The following is a 20789-nucleotide window of genomic DNA, read 5'->3' on the forward strand; positions in this document are numbered from 1 at the left end:
TTGTTTTTCCAACTGGAAGTAGATTAACTTCAGTCCTCTGGCTGGTTGGAGTAGTGTAGTTGAAGTGTTAAGTTAATTGAGATATACAGCCCCTTAAATTATCCCTGAAATCGTTCAAAGAGCAAACTGTTCCGTAGCAGGCTGGACATGAATATGTGAACTTCTGGCCTCTTGCTGAACTGAGAGTTCATTGCCTTAAAGGAACAAACAGAAGCTCAACGACGTTGACCGAGATACTGCACGCTCGCTTCAGTCTGAAATGTCTTCTGGAGAGGCTGAAATTTGCAGCGGTAGTAGTTAAAAAGTGAAATGCGATGCACCTCTTGCAGGCTATTTCCATAGGCTTAGTCATGTAGAAAAAGAGTAGGTGGTCAAGAATTAGTGCTAGCAGAGCTAACTCTTGTTCTTTTGCATTGCTAATGATGAACGCTGTCTTCCACCTCACATCACCAGATGATTTCTTTTGAGAGCTCGGTGGCAGGCAGCCACGCTTTTCCCGCAGATTCTTTTGACTTGTGCATTACACTTAAAAAATGGGCAAATGGAAACTCTGGCAGCTGCCTGACTTCCTCACAAAGAAAAGGTTCCCTAAATCTCAGCTGGTTCACATGCTTCACATTTGGATTTGTTCCTATAGCTTTCAGACAGCCTATATTATTGAAGGAAGAAAAATCTGTTTAATATTCCTACAGAGAGTATGTGAAGTGCAAATGACTTAGTTGAACTGTTTTGCAGCTACTGTAGACAGAGACAGCTGCTTGAAATGGACTGAAGATCTGCTAGTTTCATATTAGTATTCTGAGGGCTGAGGTGTTCCTTCTGGCAGTTCTCGTGTCAGGATGTGATATGTGTTTATCTGTTGACAAGTCGGCCCTGTACAGCAAACAAGAAGTTGTGATGCACAGCTTGCAGGCTCCAATGTCTCCTGAAACTCAACGGGCACAGGAAGAGTTGTATTCCCCTGCAAGTTCTAGACAGGCATGTATATCTTAATTTTAACATCAAATACGTTGGGATTTGGTTCTGAGAGAGAATGGATGTTGGCTTGCTGCTCTGTACTCCTGGTATGTGTGGAGAGGAGAGGCTTGCTAGAGATTCAAAGCCTGTGGTAAGTAGGTAGCATCAGTTCCCGACCTGTACCTAAACAATTCTATTAGGAGCGGCCCTGGAGAGAAGGACTTGGAGGTGCTAGTGTGTGAAAAACTGGACATGAGATGGGAATCTGCTCTCATAGTCCAGAATCCAGCTGTGTCCTGAGCTGTGTGAGCAGCAGGCAGAGGGAAGGGCTTCTGCCCCTCTGCTCCCCTCTACTGAGACTCCACTTGGCACTGGAGTCTAAGCACAGGAAAGACATGGGCCTTTTGGAATGGGTCCAGAGGAGGCAGGAACCCTTCCACCTGGAGGACAGGCTGAGAGAGTTGTGGTTGTGCAGCCTGGAGAAGAGAAGGTTCCAGGGAGGCCACCTTGCAGCCTTTTGATACTTCAAGGGGCCTGTTAGGAAGGTGGGGATGGTTTGGTTTGTTGTGGATTTTTGTTGTGGTTTTTTGTTTGTTTGTTTAGCGGGGCCTGTTGTGGCAGGACAAGGAGTGAAGGTTTCCAGCTAGAAGAGGGGAGATTGAGACTAGATCTAAGGAAGCACTACTGTTATGCTGAGGGTGGTGAAACACTGGCCCAGATTTTCTAGAGATGGTCATAGGTGTCCCATACTTGCAAACATTATATGAGATGCTTGAGCGTGTCCACAGAAGGGCGACGAGGCTGGGGAGAGGCCTTGAGCACAGCCCTACGAGGAGAGGCTGAGGGAGCTGGGATTGGTTAGCCTGGAGAAGAGGAGGCTCAGGAGTGACCTTATTGCTGTCTACAACTACCTGAGGGGTGGTTGTAGCCAGGAGGAGGTTGCTCTCTTCTCTCAGGTGGCCAGCACCAGAACAAGAGGACACGGCCTCAGGCTGTGCCAGGGGAGATTTAGGCTGGAGGTGAGGAGAAAGTTCTTCACTGAGAGAGTCATTGGACACTGGAATGGGCTGCCCGGGGAGGTGGTGGAGTCACCATCCCTGGGGCACTTCAAGGCAAGGTTGGACGTGGCACTTGGTGCCATGGTCTGGCCTTGAGCTCTGTGGTAAAGGGTTGGACTTGATGATCTGTGAGGTCTCTTCCAACCCTGATGATACTGTGGTACTGTGATATATGAGGTTGAACAAAGCTCTGAGCAACCTTGATCTAGTTGAGGGTTTTTAGCTGGGGACTCCACTTCCCTGGGCAGCCTGTTTAGTGCTTGGTAACTCTTATCATTGTTGGTAGGGTTTGGGTTAGAGGTGCATTTTGTAGGGATTTGAAAGCAACCCTTGTTTTATAAGTGCAAGAGGATGTTTACAGCTTTAAGGCTGGAAAGCAGTTGTGCATTTCCTTGTTGCTCCCACATATTAAGGAAATTGCTGAGTAATGGCTGGATTTTATCTGAAGTCATCTTTGTTTTCTGCTCCTGCTTTTCTTTAGAAGGATTTTTTTTTTCTACTCTAGAAACCCTAATCTTTTCAGGTGTGGTGTTTTTCTTGATCCAAAAGGGGGAAGAAAAAGAGATATTGAAAAACCAAACCACATCACCCAGGAGCTATGGGCTAAACGGTGCCCTGCAGCTTTTTTGGCTATTGACAGTGAAGAGAATGGATTTTAGTGATTCTGTCTAGAGATGTCTGCTGTCTAAAGACAGTGTAGCCTTTAAATGCACCCTTTTAATACAGCTCTTACTTTTTTTTTCTGATTGGCTTCAGCAAGTTAAATATTTTTGTCCTCAGTGTTTGTCCTAATCCTTTCTAGGTGACCTGTAATTTGGCTGATAAAATAAAGGCTTTGGTTATCAGGGAGGTAGAACTTACTGAGCTTTAACCACAGTGAACTTGATGTTGTTATATCCAAAATGCGTCACAACTTGCTGCAAAGGGCTTGAAAATAATACAAAATAAAAGTACTGCTTTTGGCCATGATTTGAGAGAGTAAACATGGACATTGAAATGAGAGGCCTTGGGAATCAAGGAACAAGGTTTCCTCTAAAAACTTCCACTTAACACTTTTTTTTCCCTACAGCAGCCTTGAAATTCGTTTTAAACGACTGCTTCACTGGAAACAGCTGGCAAACCTGAGCAGGCCCAGATCTGATTTTCACTGCCTTGCAGGAGCTTTGGGTCAGCAGGGCTCTCCTGGCAAGGAACATAAGGAGTGTGCTAGAATAGGTCTGGGATCAGATGCAGAATCTGCCTAGAAATCCTCCTTTTTTTCCCCTTTTTCCCTGGTGGTGTCAGACAGGTGGTGATTCAGCTTCCAAAACAAGCTGCTGCTGGTTTGCAGTGCAAGTAGAATGAATGTGGAGCTGCTCCCAGCAGAAAGAAACATTTCTGGGAAGCAAGCTGGACTGTTTCCAAACCAGTGTCCCATGGAAGACAAGAAGCATTATTAAAAGAAGCTGAAGGCACAGTAGGGGAGAAGTGTCACATCTTGACAAGTGCAGCCTGTGGGTGTTGAGCATGGGAGAGAGGTTAAATCACCCTTTCAGCTCATATGTGGTGTAACTCATCCTCTTGAGCTATTCATGTCCAATTAGCTATTGGCTGCCATGGGCATAAATACAGTTTTGCCTTCTGTCTTGAAGACCAAGCACTCTAATGATAACCAAAAGGCTGGATTTCTGTCTAGGTTTGTGGCTAGGAAAAAAAGTCTGCCTGAGTCAGGATGAGATTTCTGCTGGAAGTTGGTTTTTCTGAATCAGAACTCAGAAAATCACAAGCATAAAACCTCTCTCATCTTGTCCCAACATCATAAACACTGAAGAAGTGGGAGTTGGGAACCCTACTCTTAAAACCAAAATAAAGCACTTTTCTACATGAGTTCAGCAAACTTTTGGCTTTCCTCAATTACCTAATGCTGGAGTGAGCTGATGTTTTTGGCTCTAAGACATGTGGAAGTAAAGTCTGCCCTGCTTTCACAGAGCATTTAAATGGAAAAACCTGCAGGCCTGAGTTTATGGAAGTTGAAAACAGTTCTGTATTTTAAGACCAAATCCATCACCTTTCAGGAACTCTTGAATGCCTTTATTTTCCTATTACATGGTCTCTAAATAGAGAGTATTCATCTTCTCCCAGGGTCACAAAGATGTTGAGGGGACTGGAGCATCTGTGCTATGAGGAAAGGCCAAGACCTGTTAAGCCTGGAGAAGTCTGACAGGGGATTTTATGCTGGTCAGTACCTAAAGGATGGGAGTCAACAGGCTGTCACTGGCATCTTCTCAGGGATGCTCAGTCATAGGACAGTTGGTATAAACTAGAATGCAGAAGGTTTCACTTCAGTTCAAGGAGAAACTTCTCTACTTTGAGGATTACAGAGCACTGAAGTAGGCTGCACAAAGAGGTTTTGAAGTCTCTTGTGCAGAGATTCCGAACCCATAGAATCAGTCAGGGTTGGAAGGGACCACAAGGATCATCTAGTCCCAACCTGCCTGCCATGACCACAGACACCCTACCCTAGATCAGGATGGCCAGAGCCTCACCCTGCCTGGTCTTAAACATCTCCAGGCATGGGGGCTCAACCACCTCCCCGGGCAACCCAGTCCAGCCTCTCACCACTCTCATGCTCAACGCATTCCTCCTCACATCCACTCTGAATCTTCCCACCTCCAGCTTCATTCCATTCCCCCCAGTCCTGTCACTCCGTGAGAGCCTCAAAAGTCCCTCCCCAGCTTTTTTGTAGGCCCCTTTCAGATCCTGAAAGGCCACAAGAAGGTCACCTGGGAGCCTCCTCTTCTCCAGACTGAATAGCCCCAACTCTTCTGGGCAGCCTGCTGTCAGTGACCCTGCTTCAGCAGGGGGATTGGACTGGCTTCCCAGAGGTCTTTTCCAAGCTATTCTGTGAAGTACTTGCTAAGTTGGGTTTTAATTTAAAACCTAGGTTTTGGTTGTGAGGAGCTACAAACTACCAGGAAGTGCTTTCACATGTGCTATGATCATTGTGTTCTGCTTACCAAAGTTTTACTGCTTTGTAAATAAGTAAGGAGTCTTCTTTTTTTTATCTGTATGCCTACCAGGGGCTTTTCTGTAGATAAATGGGGACATTCCTAGTCTCAGAAATTCTTTCTTCAAAGCCACCCTCTCCAAGTTTTGAGCCACGAGCTGCCCAGGGCAAAGGAATGGACAGGTGTTGTACCCCTTCCCCAGGGAGTGAAATAGAAGTGCTCCATACTGGAGTGGAAGTCTAAATGGAAACACTATTCACAAATACATACTGAAATGCACAATACACAGATTCCTATTCAGCCTCCCCCCACTTTTCCCACCTGGGCTCTTCCAGAACCTCACTAGGGCCAACACCTTACAAAACCTTCCCCCCAACCAGGCTGAACACCAACCATCAGTGCCTCCCTGCTTCCCTCTCATACCAGGCCTGAATTATGCAGCAAAAATTAGCTGTGCCAAGGTTCTAAAGGGCTGCAAACCTCCCCTGCACCACAAGAGATAAGGGCTTCCACTGGAAACAGAGGGAGAAAAGGGCAAAACAGACAGTAATGCCTGTTCCTGCAGGGGTGCAGGCTGATAGGAATGAAATAACAAAGATTGCCCTTTATGGTGTCCACCACTTCCTTGTACTTTGCTGCTACTTTTGGAGGACTTCACTCTGTGGTTAAAATATCCACTCTTAAACCCACAACCCACAATTACTGGGGTTGGAAGAACTAGAAGTTCTACAGGGAAAACTTACTGCAGCCTTTCAGTACTTAAAGGAGGCCTGTAGGAAAGTTGGGGACAGACTCATTAGCAGTGTGACAGGACGAGGAGTGATGCTTTTATGCTCAAAGAAGGGAAGCTTTAGACTGGATCTCAAGAACTTTGAGAGCAGTGAAACACTGTCCCAGGTTGCCCAGATCAGTGGTAGATGCCCCATCTCTGTAAAAATAGTAAGTCAGATTAAATGGGGCTCTGAGCAACCTGATTTAGTAGATGATGTCCCTGCTTAATACAGGTGTGTTGGATTAGATGACCTTGAAAGGCCCTTTCTAGCCCAATCAGTTTTATGATTTTATGAAGCATTAGATGCAGCCTACACCGAATCACTGAATGTTAGGTGCTGGAAGGGACCTTGAAAGATCTAATCCAATCTCCTTGCCAGAACTTAGTGATTTCATTTTTCTTACCCCTGCTGGGCCCCATTGTACCAAAGAGTACATGATTAACAAGTCCTGACCATGGAGCAGTGTGTGTCATTGCCCCTTTCAGTGCAAAACTATGAATATCTATCATGTGAGTCTTCAGTGTGCCTCTAGTAGGTAACACTGTGGCAGTGATGCAAAAGAGTGAGAGTTCAGGCACCCAGTTTGCATGTGCTACACAAATGTGGAGCAAATGCTTATCACGAAGAGCTTATGTCTTGAGTTGATGGGATGATGTGCAGAATGTAGGCAGGTGAGCAGTGTTTAAGATTCTGGTCATTAATGATCTCAGTTTGTTGTATCTGCAGAAGGTGTGGTGGGATTTTAAGAGGAAATGTTTGAAATAAAATAGGAACACTTTCTCCAAACGCTTGTTTAAAGCCTTCCCAGACCCTAAAGCAGTCCAAGAGAGCATGGCTGTTCTGAATCTCCTTTTACAAACAACTGTGTGATAGACTTCTTGGATAGCAGCTCTGCAGAGAAGGACCTGGGAGTCCTGGTGGATGACAAGTTGACTGTGAGCCAGCAATGTGTTCTTGTGGCGTGTATTAAGAAAAGTGTGGCCAGCAGGTTGGAGGGGGTGGCTCTATCCCTGTACTGTGTCCTAGTAAGGCCACAGCTGGAGTACTGTGCCCAGTTCTGGGCTTTCTTGTTCAAGAGAGACAAGGAAATACTGGAGAGAGTCCAGCAGAGACTATGAATATGCTGAGGAGACTGGAGCATCTCTTTAAGGAGAGGCTAAGAGACGTGGGGCTTCTTAGCTTGGGGGAAATTGAGAGGCCACAAAGGCAAAGTCAAAAAGATGGAGCCAGATTCTTTTCAATAGTGCCTAGTGGTAGGACAAGGGGCAATGGGCTCAAACTGGACCACAGGGAGTTCTGTCTGAACATGAGGAAAAATTATTTCCTTTGAGGATGACAGAACACCAGACCAGGCTGCCCAGAGAGGCTGTGGAATCTCCTCTGGAGAATTTCACAACTCCACCTGGATGTGATTTTGTGTGGCCTGCTCTCGGTGAACCTAAAATCATAGAATCAGCCAGGTTGGAAGAGACCTCCAACATCATCCAGGCCAACCTAGCCCCCAGCCCTAAACAGTCAACCAGACCATGGCACTAAGTGCCTCAGCCAGGCTTTGCTTCAGTACTTCCAGGGATGGTAACTCCATCATCTCCCTGGGCAGCCCATTCCAATGCCAGTCACTCTTTCTGCCAGCAACTTCCTCCTAACATCCAGCCTAGACCTCCCTCCCCTGGCACAACTTGAGACTGTGTCCCCTTGTTCTGTTGCTGCTTGCCTGGCAGAAGAGACCAACCCCCACCTGGCTACAGCCTCCCTTCAGGTAGTTGTAGACAGCAATGAGCTCTGCCCTGAGCCTCCTCATCTCCAGGCTGCACACCCCCAGCTCCCTCAGCCTCTCCTCATAGTGTTTGTGCTCCAGGCCCCTCACCAGCTTCATTGCCCTTCTCTGGACATGTTCCAGCACCTCAACATCTCTCTTGAATTGAGGGGCCCAGAACTGGACACAGTACTCAAGGTGTGTCCTGACCAGTGCTGAGTACAGGGGCAGAATAACTTCCCTTGTCCTACTGGCCACACTCTTCCTGATGCAGGCCAAGATGCCATTGGCTCTCTTGGCCACCTGGGCTCACTGCTGCCTCATCTTCAGCCACCAGTACCCCCAGGTCCCTTTCCTCCTGGCTGTTCTCCAGCCGCTCTGTCCTCAGCCTGTAGCACTGCTTGTGGTTGTTGTGGCCTAGGCAAGGGAGTTGGCCTAGATGATCTGCAGAAGATCGCTTCCAACTCACACCATTCTGTGCTAGTATGTAATAGCAATTAGGGTCTGACCTCTAGATGCTGAAGAGATGGAATGTGGTAGAGATATGGAGGAAGAGAGGTAGGCACAAGGGGAGTCTGGATGAAATGTGCTGGAGTGAATGCTCCCTACAGAACTGCTGCAGTTGGCATATCTGGTCAGTGACCTAATGTGCCTCCTGTTTCTCTTCTTGCTTAACTCTCTGCAGAGAATGTAAACTGTTATTTTGTTTTTCACCCAGTGCTTGGTTGTCCCATATCGTAGCATTTAAACAACCTTCTTTTCTTCCCTTTTCTTCTTAGATGAAGCTCCAGAGATGCTGCCTGACCTAGTTTAAACTTAACATGTGCTGAAATGGTTGAATTCTACATGCACTGGCAACTTTCCTTTTACTTAAATAAGGAGGAGGGTTTCTATTCTTAATTAAATGCAGCATACTGAGGATTTATAGATGGTTGGCATGACCTGGCAGGCAGACTGGGTAATTCTTGATTGGTCTAGTAATGAGTATTCTTTTTATTTTAGTGCTTACACATTTGGTTCATTAACAAGTTTAACAAACTGACATATAGAAAGAATTATCTCTAAATTTGTTTAAGTCTTTAGAGTAGCATACTGGATTGAGTTAGGCTGAAGTTCCTTGATTTAAAAGTGATTTAGATGTAATAGAAGCAAATGGGTGTTTCATGCAGCAAAATGTTTTGATTTGCAGATGGCTTATTCAATCAGTATATCAGTCAACAAGAATACAAACCTCGCTGGGGGCAGATCATCCCCAAGAGCACCAAAGGTAAGGATATTTCCTAAGATACAACTCATGTCCTGCCAGTTCCCTCTCGTTCCTTTGAGGCTGTTGAGCAATAAGGTGATGCAAGAAAGGCTCCTCTGGGACCCTTGTTCTAGGGTATTGTTTCATCTATGAAAAATTTGCATTTGCCTGCAAATCAGTGAAATGCAGCATGGTTTCTGGTTGAGTAAGGAGCACTAGCTGAAGCTTCAAGGCTTGCTGCTAATCAGTTCAGAAACCAATCTCACTTTAAGCATCAGAGCAGTTACTCATATGACTGGTTTTAATGCAGGGAGTCAACTTCAGTCTACAGCAGAGTGGCATATAAATACATTAAACAAGGAGTATTTTGAGTTGTGACTTCTAAAGTCTTGGTCTGTCACACAGCAAATCTAAACTGCAGAATCTTTTCCCGTGGCTTTCTGCCTTGAGAAGAAACCCTTAACAACAGCCTTGACTACAGAGTTCGAAAATCACTGTCATACAGCAACTGTAGGATTCAAGGTGACAGTTGCCAAACGTGGAGTGCTGTATTCAAACCTCTTGGGAAGAGTTGTTTCTGAAAGCAAGCAGATTTCTCTTCCAGCAAAATGCAGGTTATCTTTCTAGTGTTGCTTCCCATAGATGACACCTGTCCTGAATGCTTAAGATATCTGAAGTGGTTGGAAAACTGCTTTAATTGGACAGCTGGAATTGCCTTTTATGTGAGAATAATTGGTGCAAAGCTGGCTATGCCACATCTATACCATTATCTCTTTGCCTCCCTTCCTTGGGTACATCGCCTGTCGCTTGAATATCTGCTCTCACTGCTCAGCCTTCGGGCAGATCTCAGCCTTTTCCCATCCATGTCCTCTAGAGAGCTGCAAAGGTAGCTCAGGTTTTTTTGTGTGTGTGTGTGTTTTTGTTTTGCTCTTTTTTTTTTGTGGGGGTCTACATGAGCAAGAAACTCTCAAGCTTTTTTCCAGGCCTTTAGGAATTTCATCAGAGTCCTGCATTACCTCTGCCTGTACTGTCAGTCACCAGGTAGTTCAGTCTAAAGTTCTGTACAGTTTTGTAATGCATAGAGGGTGCTGCCTGACAATGTTTTAGGTATGGTGAGTTACTGAGTTGTTTCTGTGTAGTATTTGGGCCATACATGAGGTGGTATCTTTTTTTATTCGTTATTTAAAACTCTTGTACTGGAAACCTTTCTCTCTTCTTGCCAGGTGATGGAGAAGACAGCCGACCAGGAATGAGAGGTGGCCACCAGATGGTCATAGATGTTCAGACAGGTGAGTAGTTGCTAAATTTCTTAACTAATTTAACTCTTGGATCAGAAGTTTTCCAGATCTTGATCACCAATCTGAAAGTGTTTAAAGGTCATTCAGATGCGGTGCCTGGGGATATGGTTTAGGGATGAACTTTGCAGAGTGGGCTTAGTGGTTGGGCTTGATAGTCCCAGGGGTCTTTTGCAACCTGAATAATTCCATGATTCAGATAAATATGGAAATGTGTTTTTCTTCAGACTGTCTTAATTTCATTTTTAGAGGATAAAAATTAACTTTCTAACAGTTGGATTAAATACTCTGCTTTCTCTCTGGAATTCCATTCCAACTGCCATTCCCACCCTCTGTTTCCTGATGACTTCTCTGTTACGCCTTAGATGTTCTAACTAAAGAAACAACAATAATTCGTCTTAATTTTTTTGTCCCTCCTGCCTTCTTTAGAGCAGAAGCTTAAACAAGAGAAATCAGGGAAGATTTAATTTCCCTTGCCTGCTACATTCTGTGCTCTTCAGAATAGTACAGCAATAAACCAGTTGTGTTGAAACATTCCTTGTATTTTGGTTGGAGTGGCTTCTAATTCCCATGGTGTGCAAGAAAGTCCTATTAAATGTAATGTGGTAGACGTTTTGTCCTAAAACCTTTCCTTACAGCAGTTAAAAGAATGCATTGTTCAGCTTCTTTCAAGGGAAGGGAAAGAAAAGGAGGATGGGAAGGTATAAATAACAGTGCTGGTGGTTGTTGTTCGCCTTCATTTTCTGTATCTTCTCATTTGTTTAATGAGATTCGTGTGATATGTCGTTGGTTACTAAAACAAGGAGTGCATCTGCCTGCCTCTTTGCAAAGTGCATGATTTGGATGAGTGAAAGGAGTGTTCTTCAGAAAAGAGAAACAAGATCAGGGTGTGAGCAGCAGAGAGGAATATAGGGTGGTGTTGCAGGACTTGGCAAAAAAATTGCCATGGCAGTATCTGTTGTGGTCATAAGGACAGGGACTGCAGCATGTGACAGGATAGTACCTTCAAGAGTAATTTGCTAAGTCATAGTGAACAAGCAAAAATGCAGCAGTAGCTACAGTCTTTGGCTTTTGCTCGGGGTGTAGTTCCTGCTCTAGGGGAGGCACTCGAGTTATTTTGTTTGTGAAAGCAAATTTATTTATTGGTGGTTTGTGTGTTTTGGTTTTGTTTTTTTTTTCCTTGGTGGGAGAGGTTTTGAGCTTCATTAGAATAAAGTGCTGCTGGAGGCAGGCTGGAGTGTGCCCACAAAAGAGGCTGGGAACGCTCCCTAGTGGCCTTGGTGTATAAGTAGACAGGGACTGGCTCAGAAACACACCAGAGAGACATGAGATTTGTCAACTCTGAACTGATAGTCTTTTAGACCTCCTGAAAATAATGTGTTCTTGGTAGTGTGAGTCTTCGTTTCCTTAGGTCCTGCAAAGCTTATTATCTCTGTCTGAAGGTTTCACTCTGCTTCAATAAGGCAGTAAAAAGCATTGATACCTTTTCCACTTCTACAAAACTGGCTGTGGAGCACCTCCAGAGGTAATGTCCCACCTAGGGAGAACTAGATTCTCCCTCCACCATGCAAATCCTTTTTTTGCTGCACCTCTCTCCAAGGGTGAGATCTTCAGAAAGTTTCTGAGGAATATATATTCTAAGGGATAGTTTTACTTTCAGGCCCACTGAGGCTGATAGAAGCCTAAATGCTTTTGAAAGCATCACTTTTGCCATGTAAGTCAGCTCGTAACCAGGCTAGGAGAAGTTCTAGGGGAAGCAAGAGTGATTGACATTAGAATGGGCTGCCCAGGGAGATAGTGGAGTCCCCATCCCTGGAGGTGTTCAAGAGGAGGCTGCATGTGGCACTTAGTGCCATGAGTTGTTAATCAGAAGGGTTAGGTGATAGGTTGGATGTGATGATCTTGGAGGTCTTTTCCAGCCTGGTTAATTCTGTGATTGTTGGTGTTGTTTCTCTTAAAACCAGCTGCTGCTGATGTCTTGAATTTTCCTTTTGAATATATGTAAAGTTTAATGAGTCTCTGGGAGTTTTGCCAATTGTGTCAAGATGCATTTTAGAGGCTGGAGCTGTGAAGCTCCCTGGCTAACCTTGAACAAATCTAGTGTTAATGGAAAGAGGAGTAGTGGCAGAATCTTAAAGACATCCTCCTTTTCTTTCCCACACACTTGTAGAGTTGTTTTGTTATTAAGTCTTTCATAGCTGAAGAAAAATAAGCTCACTTTACACTCCTTTCAACAATAAATATGTTCTTCAGTGTTTCAGAAATGAAATTAAATACTAAAATCAGAGTGGTTTCCCTTTGGAATGGGCTGCCCAGGGAGGTGGTGGAGACACCGTCCCTGGAGGTGTTCAAGAAAAGCCTGGATGAGGCACTTGGTGCCATGGTCTAGTTGATTGGCTAGGGCTGGGTGATAGGTTGGAGTGGATGATCTTGGAGGTCTCTTCCAACCTGGTTGATTCTATGATTCTATTTAAATAATAACTAGTTATTAAGCTGGAAATTTTGTTGGTTCTGTAATACTACTGAGCCTGCTGGATGAAAGTGTTGGTGTTGGGGATAGAGGACAGAGGCTGGCAAGCAGTTGAGCTACATCCGATGTTATTGATGGTGTCTGGAGTCACTGAGACTCTGTTTAGGCTTTGACTTGTGGGTAGAAGATAGTTTAACTTCATCTAAACTGCCTTTTAGCATGTTTTATCTTCCAATTAAGGTAGACTGAAAAGAGCAATTCTGGCATTTTGAGTAACTTGTGCTGTAGCTCATTTCCATCTGGTGTTCATGCTCTTAATACCTACTGCATCTGTCTTAGAATAAATGAAGTGTTCTCTGTGCTTTTAAGAACTCTTAAAGCAGTTAGAAATGAAAGTATAGGAGTTTGGGGATGAAGAAGTGAGAATGCTGCCTCATACATTTCTGCAGGAAAAAAACATCAGTTGAGAATTGCCATTTCTGACAATGCCTTCCATGCTTTTAGTCATATTAACGTTCAGACTGGAGTCATAGAATCATAGAATCAGCCAGGTTGGAAGAGACCTCCAAGATCATCCAGTCCAACCTAGCACCCAGCCCTATCTAGTCAACTAGACCATGGCACTAAGTGCCTCAGCCAGGCTTTTGTTGAACCCCTCCAGAGACAGCAACTCCACCACCTCCCTGGGCATCCCATTCCAATGCCAATCACTCTCTCTGTGAAGAACTTCCTCCTAACATCCAGCCTAGACCTCCCCCAGCACAACTTGAGACTGTGTCACCTTGTTCTGTTGCTGGTTACCTGGCAGAAGAGACCAACCCCACCTGCCTACAACCTCCCTTCAAGTAGTTGTAGACAGCAGTGAGGTCCTCCCTGAGCCTCCTCTTCTCCAGGCTAAACAACTCCAGCTGCCTCAACATCTCCTCATAGGGCTGGAATGACTCTGGGTGGCAGAATTGGGAAGCTAGTTTTGGTATGTACATACAGAAACATCTACTGAAAGGCCTTGCCTTTTAGTTCTGGTTATTGGTGGAAACCATTGCTTTGTATTTTAAAGCCTTAGACTTCAAATGAAAAAAAGAAGCCACTTTCCAGTGCCTAAAAGAGATTGGCAAGAAAGCTGGAGAGAGGCTTTTTACATGGCCATGTAGTGATAAGGGGTAATGGCTTTAAAGTGAAAGAGGGTAAATATCAATCAGACATTAGGAAGTTCTTCACCATGAGGGTGTGAGGCACTGAAATGGGTTGCCTTGAGATATTGTGGGTATCCCTTCCCTGAAAGTGTTGAAGGCCAGGTTAGATGCAGATTGAACAATTTGGTCAAGTGGAAGGTGTCCCTGCCCATTGCAGAGAGGTTGGGAGTAGATGATCTTCAAGGCCCTTCCAACCCAAACCATTCTATGACAGATGATGTTCTCTCATCAGGAACAGTGTGGCCAGTAGGACAAGGGAGGTTATTCTTCCCCTGTACTCAGCACTGGTCAGGCCACACCTTGAGTACTGTGTCCAATTCTGGGCCCCTCAATTCAAGAAAGATGTTGAGGTGCTGGAACATGTCCAGAGAAGGGCAACAAAGCTGGTGAGGGGCCTGGAGCACAAATCCTATGAGGAGAGGCTGAGGGAGCTGGGCCTGTTTAGCCTGGAGAAGAGGAGGCTCAGGGGTGATCTTATTACTGTCTACAACTACCTGAAGAGGCATTGTATCCAGGTGGGGGGTGGCCTCTTCTCCCAGGCAAGCAGCAACAGAACAAGGGGACACAGTCTCAAGTTGTGCCAGGGTAGGTATAGGCTGGATATTAGGAAGAAGTTCTTGCCAGAGAGAGTGATTGGCATTGGAATGGGCTGCCCAGGGAGGTAGTGGAGTTACCATCCCTGGGTGTCTTCAAGAAAAGCCTGGATGAGGCACCTTAGTGCCATGGTCTAGTTGATTGGTTAGGGCTGGGTGCTAGGTTGGACTGGATGATCTTGGAGGTCTCTTCCAACCTGGTTGATTCTATGATTCTATGATTCTCAGACCTTTGTATAATTAAGTTATGGCACACATTTCAAAATGCCAGTGTTTGTTCTGGAAGAAAATGGGAATGGGGAAGTTTTAAGGAATAAAGCTGGTACTTCACAGGAACATCTGTACTGTGCTTTGGAGATTTGGTTTCTGATTCCATAGTTAAGGTGGAATTGATCTCTGCTCTTAGTGGGCAGAGACAATTTTATGTGAATGACAGTTTAGTCCATAGAGCCATCAAATTTTGTTTTGGAAACAGAGTTACAGACTAGATAGAAATAATTCTGTTAAAAAGTAATAAATCTCTTTTAAATATCCTGTTTAAACGTTCATCTTTTACTTCATTTAGATAAAGCCTTCTGAAGTTTTCTGACAGGCCTGTTTTAGGAATAATAGTTAAGCAACCAGGATATTCTTTTTTTGGCTTTGCATTTCTCTTCAGCAAGTGAAATTTCTAAGAAAGAAAATATTAGTGAAGTGGTCTTGACTGGGACTGCTCTTCACTCACCTAAGTGAAACTAGGCTGTAATTCCACTTGCACGTTGTTTTGCTTTTGATAGGAAGGAATTCTGCTTACTTCATTTTGTTAGGTGAGGAGAAATGTGTAGGGTGAGCACAATGGGCCCATAGTGCATGTGAAGAGCAGCACAGTGGAAATGATGCCACTCGTTCAGATGCAGCACAAAAAGGTGCAAAGATGAAATGAGAGCAACAGACATGAAGGAGGATGCTGTTTTGCCTGAGGAAAACACTGCTATCCATAAGATATTTAAAGACAGGACTTGTGTACAAGATGAAGAGATCTCTGAAGCAAAACACAGATGGCTTCTAGGCTCTGAAACACAAACAGCTGCTGAATCCTGGAGGTTACTCAACTTCATGGTGTTTTCACATTTGAGAAGGCAGCTGTACCAGCCTACCCAGACCAGCCCTAGCTTAAATCCAGCCACCGTCTACACTGAACTGTGATTCAGAAGCTGAGTAATGTGATACTTGAAGAAAAATTAAGGTCTGGCTTTATGGTTTTTCTCCAAGTGCTCCTTAGAAAGTGGAAAATGCTGCTTACAGATAACTGAATCTGTGGTTACTGCGTAGGGAAGTGATGTGCCTTCCTAGAAGGCTTTTGAGAGATCTTACACCTGGATTTTTTTGTATTTCTTTTCTTCTTTTGAGATAAATCCTCTTTAGTTCTGAGGATGCTGATCCTCAAACACATCCTCAGCAAGTCTGGGGTGGTAACAGATTGGGAGAGAAATGGCTGATGACCTAGTGAATGAGTCAAAGACATCCTGATGAGATGACAGAGAGGTTCATCCAAGACAGAGTCCTGACCCTGGAATGTCACAACTGTGTGCAGTGGTATAGATTGGGAAATGACTGCACAGAACCATGATTTGCAAAGTGTTAGACAACTGAATGTATCAGGGATGTTAAACATGGTCGGGTCTGCTCAGCCTTCTACAAAGTGGGTGTTGGGATGGGATAGAGTCATAAAATCTTTGACTATTTTGGGTTAGAAGAGACCTTTTAAAGACATTCCATAGACAGGGACAACTTCAACCAGATCACATTGCTCAGAGCCACATCCAGCCTGGCCTTAGAAACATTCAGGGATGAGGCTTACATCACCTCTCTGGGCAACCTGTGTCTCACCACACTCATGGTGAAGAACTTCTTCCTAGCATCTAATCTGAATCTGTCCTTCTCTTGCTTGGATCCACTTCCCCTAATCCTAACACTAGCTCACCAGCATTCTTGTAGCCCCCTTTCAGGCATTGGAAGGCCACAATAAGATCTCCTCAGAGCCTTCTTTTCCACCTCATTGGGCAGCCTTGGCCAGTGTTTCACCACCTTCATTGTAAAGGGATTTTTCCTTAGATCTAGTCTAAATCTCTCCACTTCTAGTTTGAAACTATCACCTCTTTTCCTGTTGTGACAGGCCCTGCTTATAAGTCTGTCTTCATCTTTCTGTTATGTCCCTTTGAAGTACTGGAAGGTTGCAGTAGTCTTTCCCCAGAGCCTTCTCTTCTTCAGGCTGAATGACTGCAACTTTCTCAGCCTGTCCTCATAGCTGAGGGGTTCCAGCCCTGTGATAGTCTTTGTGGCCTCCTCTGGACCCACTCCAACATCTTCATGTTCTTCCTGTGTTGATGATTCCAGAGCTGGGTGCAGCGTTGCAGGTGGGCTCTTAGCAGAGTGGAGCAGGATCACCTCCCTTGACCTGCTGGACATGCTGCTTGGATGCAGCCCAGGATACAGTTGACTGCCTGGGCTAGGAGCACATACTGTCTCTTCATGTCTAACTTCCACTTTGCTGGTTTAAGGCCTTATTTTTTTGATGTTCTAGAGAGAGCTTATAGCAGAGACATGGCTATGAACCAGCAGTGTGCCCAGGTGGCCAAGACCACCACGAGCATCCTGGCCTGGATCAGGAATATTGTGTCAAGCATTACCAGGAAAGTGACTGTTCCCTGGTACGTGGTACTGGTGAGGCCACACCTTGGATACGGAGTTCAGTTTTGGGTTTCTCACTCCAAGAAGGACAATGAGGTGCTGGAGTGTGTTGAAAGAGGGTCAGTGAAGCGTGGTGAAGGGTCTGGACCACAAGTCTTATGAGGAGCAATTGAGGAAACTAGGATTGCTTAGTCTGAAGAAAAGGAGACTGAGAGGAGACCCCCTCATGCTCTGCAACTATTTGAAAGGAGGTTGTAGTGAGGTGGACATTGGTCTCTTCTTCCAAGTAAGAAATGATAGGATGAGCCAAAATGACCTAATGTGATGTCAGGAGAGGTTTAGGTTGGACATAGGGAAAAACTTCTTCACGTGAATGATTAGCAAGCCATCAAACAGGCTGCCTTGGAGCAGAACAAGGGGACACAGTCTCAAGTTGTGCCTGGGAAAGTATAGGCTAGATGTTAGGAGGAAGTTCTTCACAGAGAGAGTGATTGGCATTGGAATGGGCTGCCCAGGGAGATGGTGGAGGCACCGTCCCTGGAGGTCTTCAAGAAAAGCCTGGCTGAGGCACTTAGAGCCATGGTCTGGTTGACTGGCTAGGGCTGGGTGCTAGGTTGGCCTGGATGATCTTGGAGGTCTCTTCCAACCTGGTTGATTCTATTATTTCTATGATTTCTATGATTTAGAAGATATGTAGATATGGTCTTGAGGGACATGGTTTAGCAACAGACTTGGCAGCGTCGGATTATGGACTTGATCTTACAGATCTTTTCCAACAAAAACGATTCTGCAGTTCTTTGGAAATGACATTTGGTCCAAGTGTTTAGTTGAATGTGTCACCAGGACTGGAATGAATTCATTGTGGCCTGGTAAAGTTGGGATGCTCAGGCATACCGAGGATCTCTGATGAGCCTTGCTTTAGCAGTTTGCCACTTCCCATCCTGGTGGGATGAGAATATCCTGCTGTAGCAGCATCCCACCAAAAGTTTCTCCATGACAGAGAAGATGGAGTTAACAGAAGTTAGAAAAGCTGACCTGGAGAATGTACATGGACCTAGACTGAAACTGCCACAGGACTTTTGATACTTAACAGGGATTGGAGAAGGCTGCTTTGCATTTTCTTCTGAAAAATGGAGAGCTGAAGGAGAGGCTGAGAGGAAATATGTTAATTTCTGGGAACATACATCTTCCAGTAATTTGAGGAATGCTCTGGCACCTTCTAGTCTTGCAGAGCATTAGGGAAGAGAAGAACTCAGACATTACAGAAACATTTTTGACTGAGCAAGCAGTTTAGAAATATTCACAGAACATATTTAATTCAAAGTATTGAATTTATATTCAAAAATAAATGTAGAGGAGATAAGGTTAAGATGCTGGAGGAGAAATTTGACTTCCTAAATGTAGCTGGTAAAAGCTTTGGATAAATATAACTGCTTTCATGTTGTTCTTGTTGCCTTGCAGGTAGGTTTGAAAATTCTTCTGCTCTGTCCCTGAAGCAGAACAGAGGTTTGCTTTAATAAAGCAGCATCAATATTGCTGTGTTACATATTGCTTGGATACAAAGGAAGAATCCTTCCCTTGCCAGAGCAAGATGCCCTGCTTGCATCTTGAGTTCCCTAGTGCCACTAAAGGAGAAATAGTTCTATTGATGTGAGACTGCTGTGCTCCCCTCACACCTTTCCACTCCTTCAGCCTCTTAAGTTTGTAGTCTCTTCCCTGTGTTTCCTCTTCTCTGAGCACTTACTGATGCAAATAGTGGCGATGCCTGGGAGCTCTGGGCATGCAGATCCTGGTTGGATCTCCATGCAGAGTGGAAAAACAACCTTCCCTGCAAAATCTGAATTCACAAAGCAGAAGACATAATATTGGTTGGGGAAGAGAATGAGACAAACAGAACACCTCAAGTTGCCAAACATCTAATTTTTCCTTATACCACAGGAGAGCAATTGCAGACTTAAGAAGAACTATGAAATAGCATTGTCTTGACATGCCCAGCAACAGATGGAGCTAGAAAAGAATAGAAACCTTAGCCTGGCTTGACATGGGAGAGACCTTAAAGATCATCTAGTTCCAAGCCTGCTGTTGTGGGCAGGGACACTTCCCACTAGATGAGAGTGGTGAGAGCCTGGAATGGGTTGCCCAAGGAGGTGGTTGAGGCCCCATGCCTGGAGGGGTTTAAGGCTAGGCTGGATGAGGCTGCAGCCAGGCTGATCTAGGTTAGGGTGTCCCTGCTCATGGCAGTGGCGTTGGAACTAGATGCTCCTTGTGGTCTCTTCCAACCCTGACTGATTCTATGATTCTAGGTTGGTCAAAACCTCACCTAGCCTGGTCTTAAACTCTTCCAGGAATGAGGATGTCCACAGCTTCTCTGAGAACCCATTCCAGTGGCTCACTGCCCCCATAGTAAAGAACTTGCTAATATTTGATTTAAATCTATCCTGCACCAGTTCAAAACCATTGGCCCTTATCCTATGACCACACACTATTATGAAGTGGAAAATACATAAATATATAAAATCTTCCTTTATAGGAAGCTTCTGTACTTTAAAACTATATATATAGTTCTGTAATAAGGCTAGAAAACACTTGTTCTGTGTCTAGACAGTGATGGGGCCTTGTTTTCATCCAAGCTACAGTTTTACATCGGGATGAAGAACGCTTGGCACGCTGTTCCTGTGCACTTGTGTTATCATGCTTGCTCTCAGAGCCCAGGGATGCTCAGTTTGCACTGGCTGTGGGGCTGCACTCCTCCTTTGGTGCTTACACGCCACTTAATTCTGTCAGCTTGATTTAGGTAACTTCCAACATCTGAGTTTTCATCGGATTCATTCAGGTTTGCTATTAAATTTCATCGGACACAACAAAGCCTTTCCAGGCAGGCATGACGTTTTGGCAAGGCCCCAATAGGATCTTTAGCTGGTGCCAAATCTTTTATTTTTCTCAGCTATCAATGAAGCTGTTGTGGTGATGTGGGTTTTGTGAGCTGTGAGAATTTATGCGCACAAAGGGACCTGCTCTTTGCAGGGAACACTGGGAGCCCTGAGTCCAGGAGGAAGGGTAATTAAAGTTAATGAACCAGGGTAACCTTTCCATGGTGATGACCACTATCCTGATGGTAGGTAAGGGTCAAGGACTATTCCCTTTTTATAATCATGCTTCTAACTCTGCTCTTTAATTGGTGTTGGATTAAAAATTGGGCATTACCTCCGTAGCAGAACCGGTGTGTAAATTTCTAGAGGGCTTTTGCAAAAGCTCTGTTGGTCTGCAGTGGTTTGTTGTTCTCGGTCTTGACTTTAAAGCTGTGTTAAAACACAAGACAAAATGAAGTATTTTTAGCTTTTGAGACCAGATAGTGATGTTTCTATAATGGGAGCAGCTTAGTTATCTCTCCATGTCGGAACAGAGACCTCTTCCTTAAATGCTTTCCATGTTCAGAGGCCACATCAAGTTTTATCAGTGAGTCTGAGAAGCCATTGAACTTGCTGTGGGTGGTGTAATTGCGGCTTTAAGGTGAAGATAGGCCTGAAACACTGGCTTAGATCTGTAACTCTTCTACTTACTTGCTTCTGTGGCGAGGCATTTCACTTGAATAGGATCTCACAGTTGAAATAAATTTTCCCTTTTAAAGTATGGACTAGACAGAGAAACTCTGCTGCTGCTATCTCAGAAGCCTTTGTAATGTATGGATTTTGTACCAGACAGCATACAAGCTGAGATGTCATTGACAGACTAAAATGTGCAGTATCCAAAATGTTAAATATTGTTCATTTGTCTGTCTTGAATTTCAATCA

At 44.6% G+C, this 20789-nt stretch overlaps 1 protein-coding gene across 1 annotated transcript in view; it reads left to right on the plus strand.

The window, feature by feature from the left end:
• MKLN1 (muskelin 1) overlaps nucleotides 1-20789 on the plus strand; it is a 144620-nt gene that overhangs the window by 47793 nt on the left and 76038 nt on the right. Inside the window, exons 7-8 of the mRNA XM_064142724.1 lie at nucleotides 8721-8798; nucleotides 10001-10066. Coding sequence (XP_063998794.1) covers nucleotides 8721-8798; nucleotides 10001-10066 — 144 coding nt within the window. The remainder of the gene's footprint in view (nucleotides 1-8720; nucleotides 8799-10000; nucleotides 10067-20789) is intronic.

This window comes from Pogoniulus pusillus, chromosome 4 (genome assembly GCF_015220805.1).
Source record: "Pogoniulus pusillus isolate bPogPus1 chromosome 4, bPogPus1.pri, whole genome shotgun sequence".
Lineage (NCBI taxonomy): Eukaryota > Metazoa > Chordata > Aves > Piciformes > Lybiidae > Pogoniulus > Pogoniulus pusillus.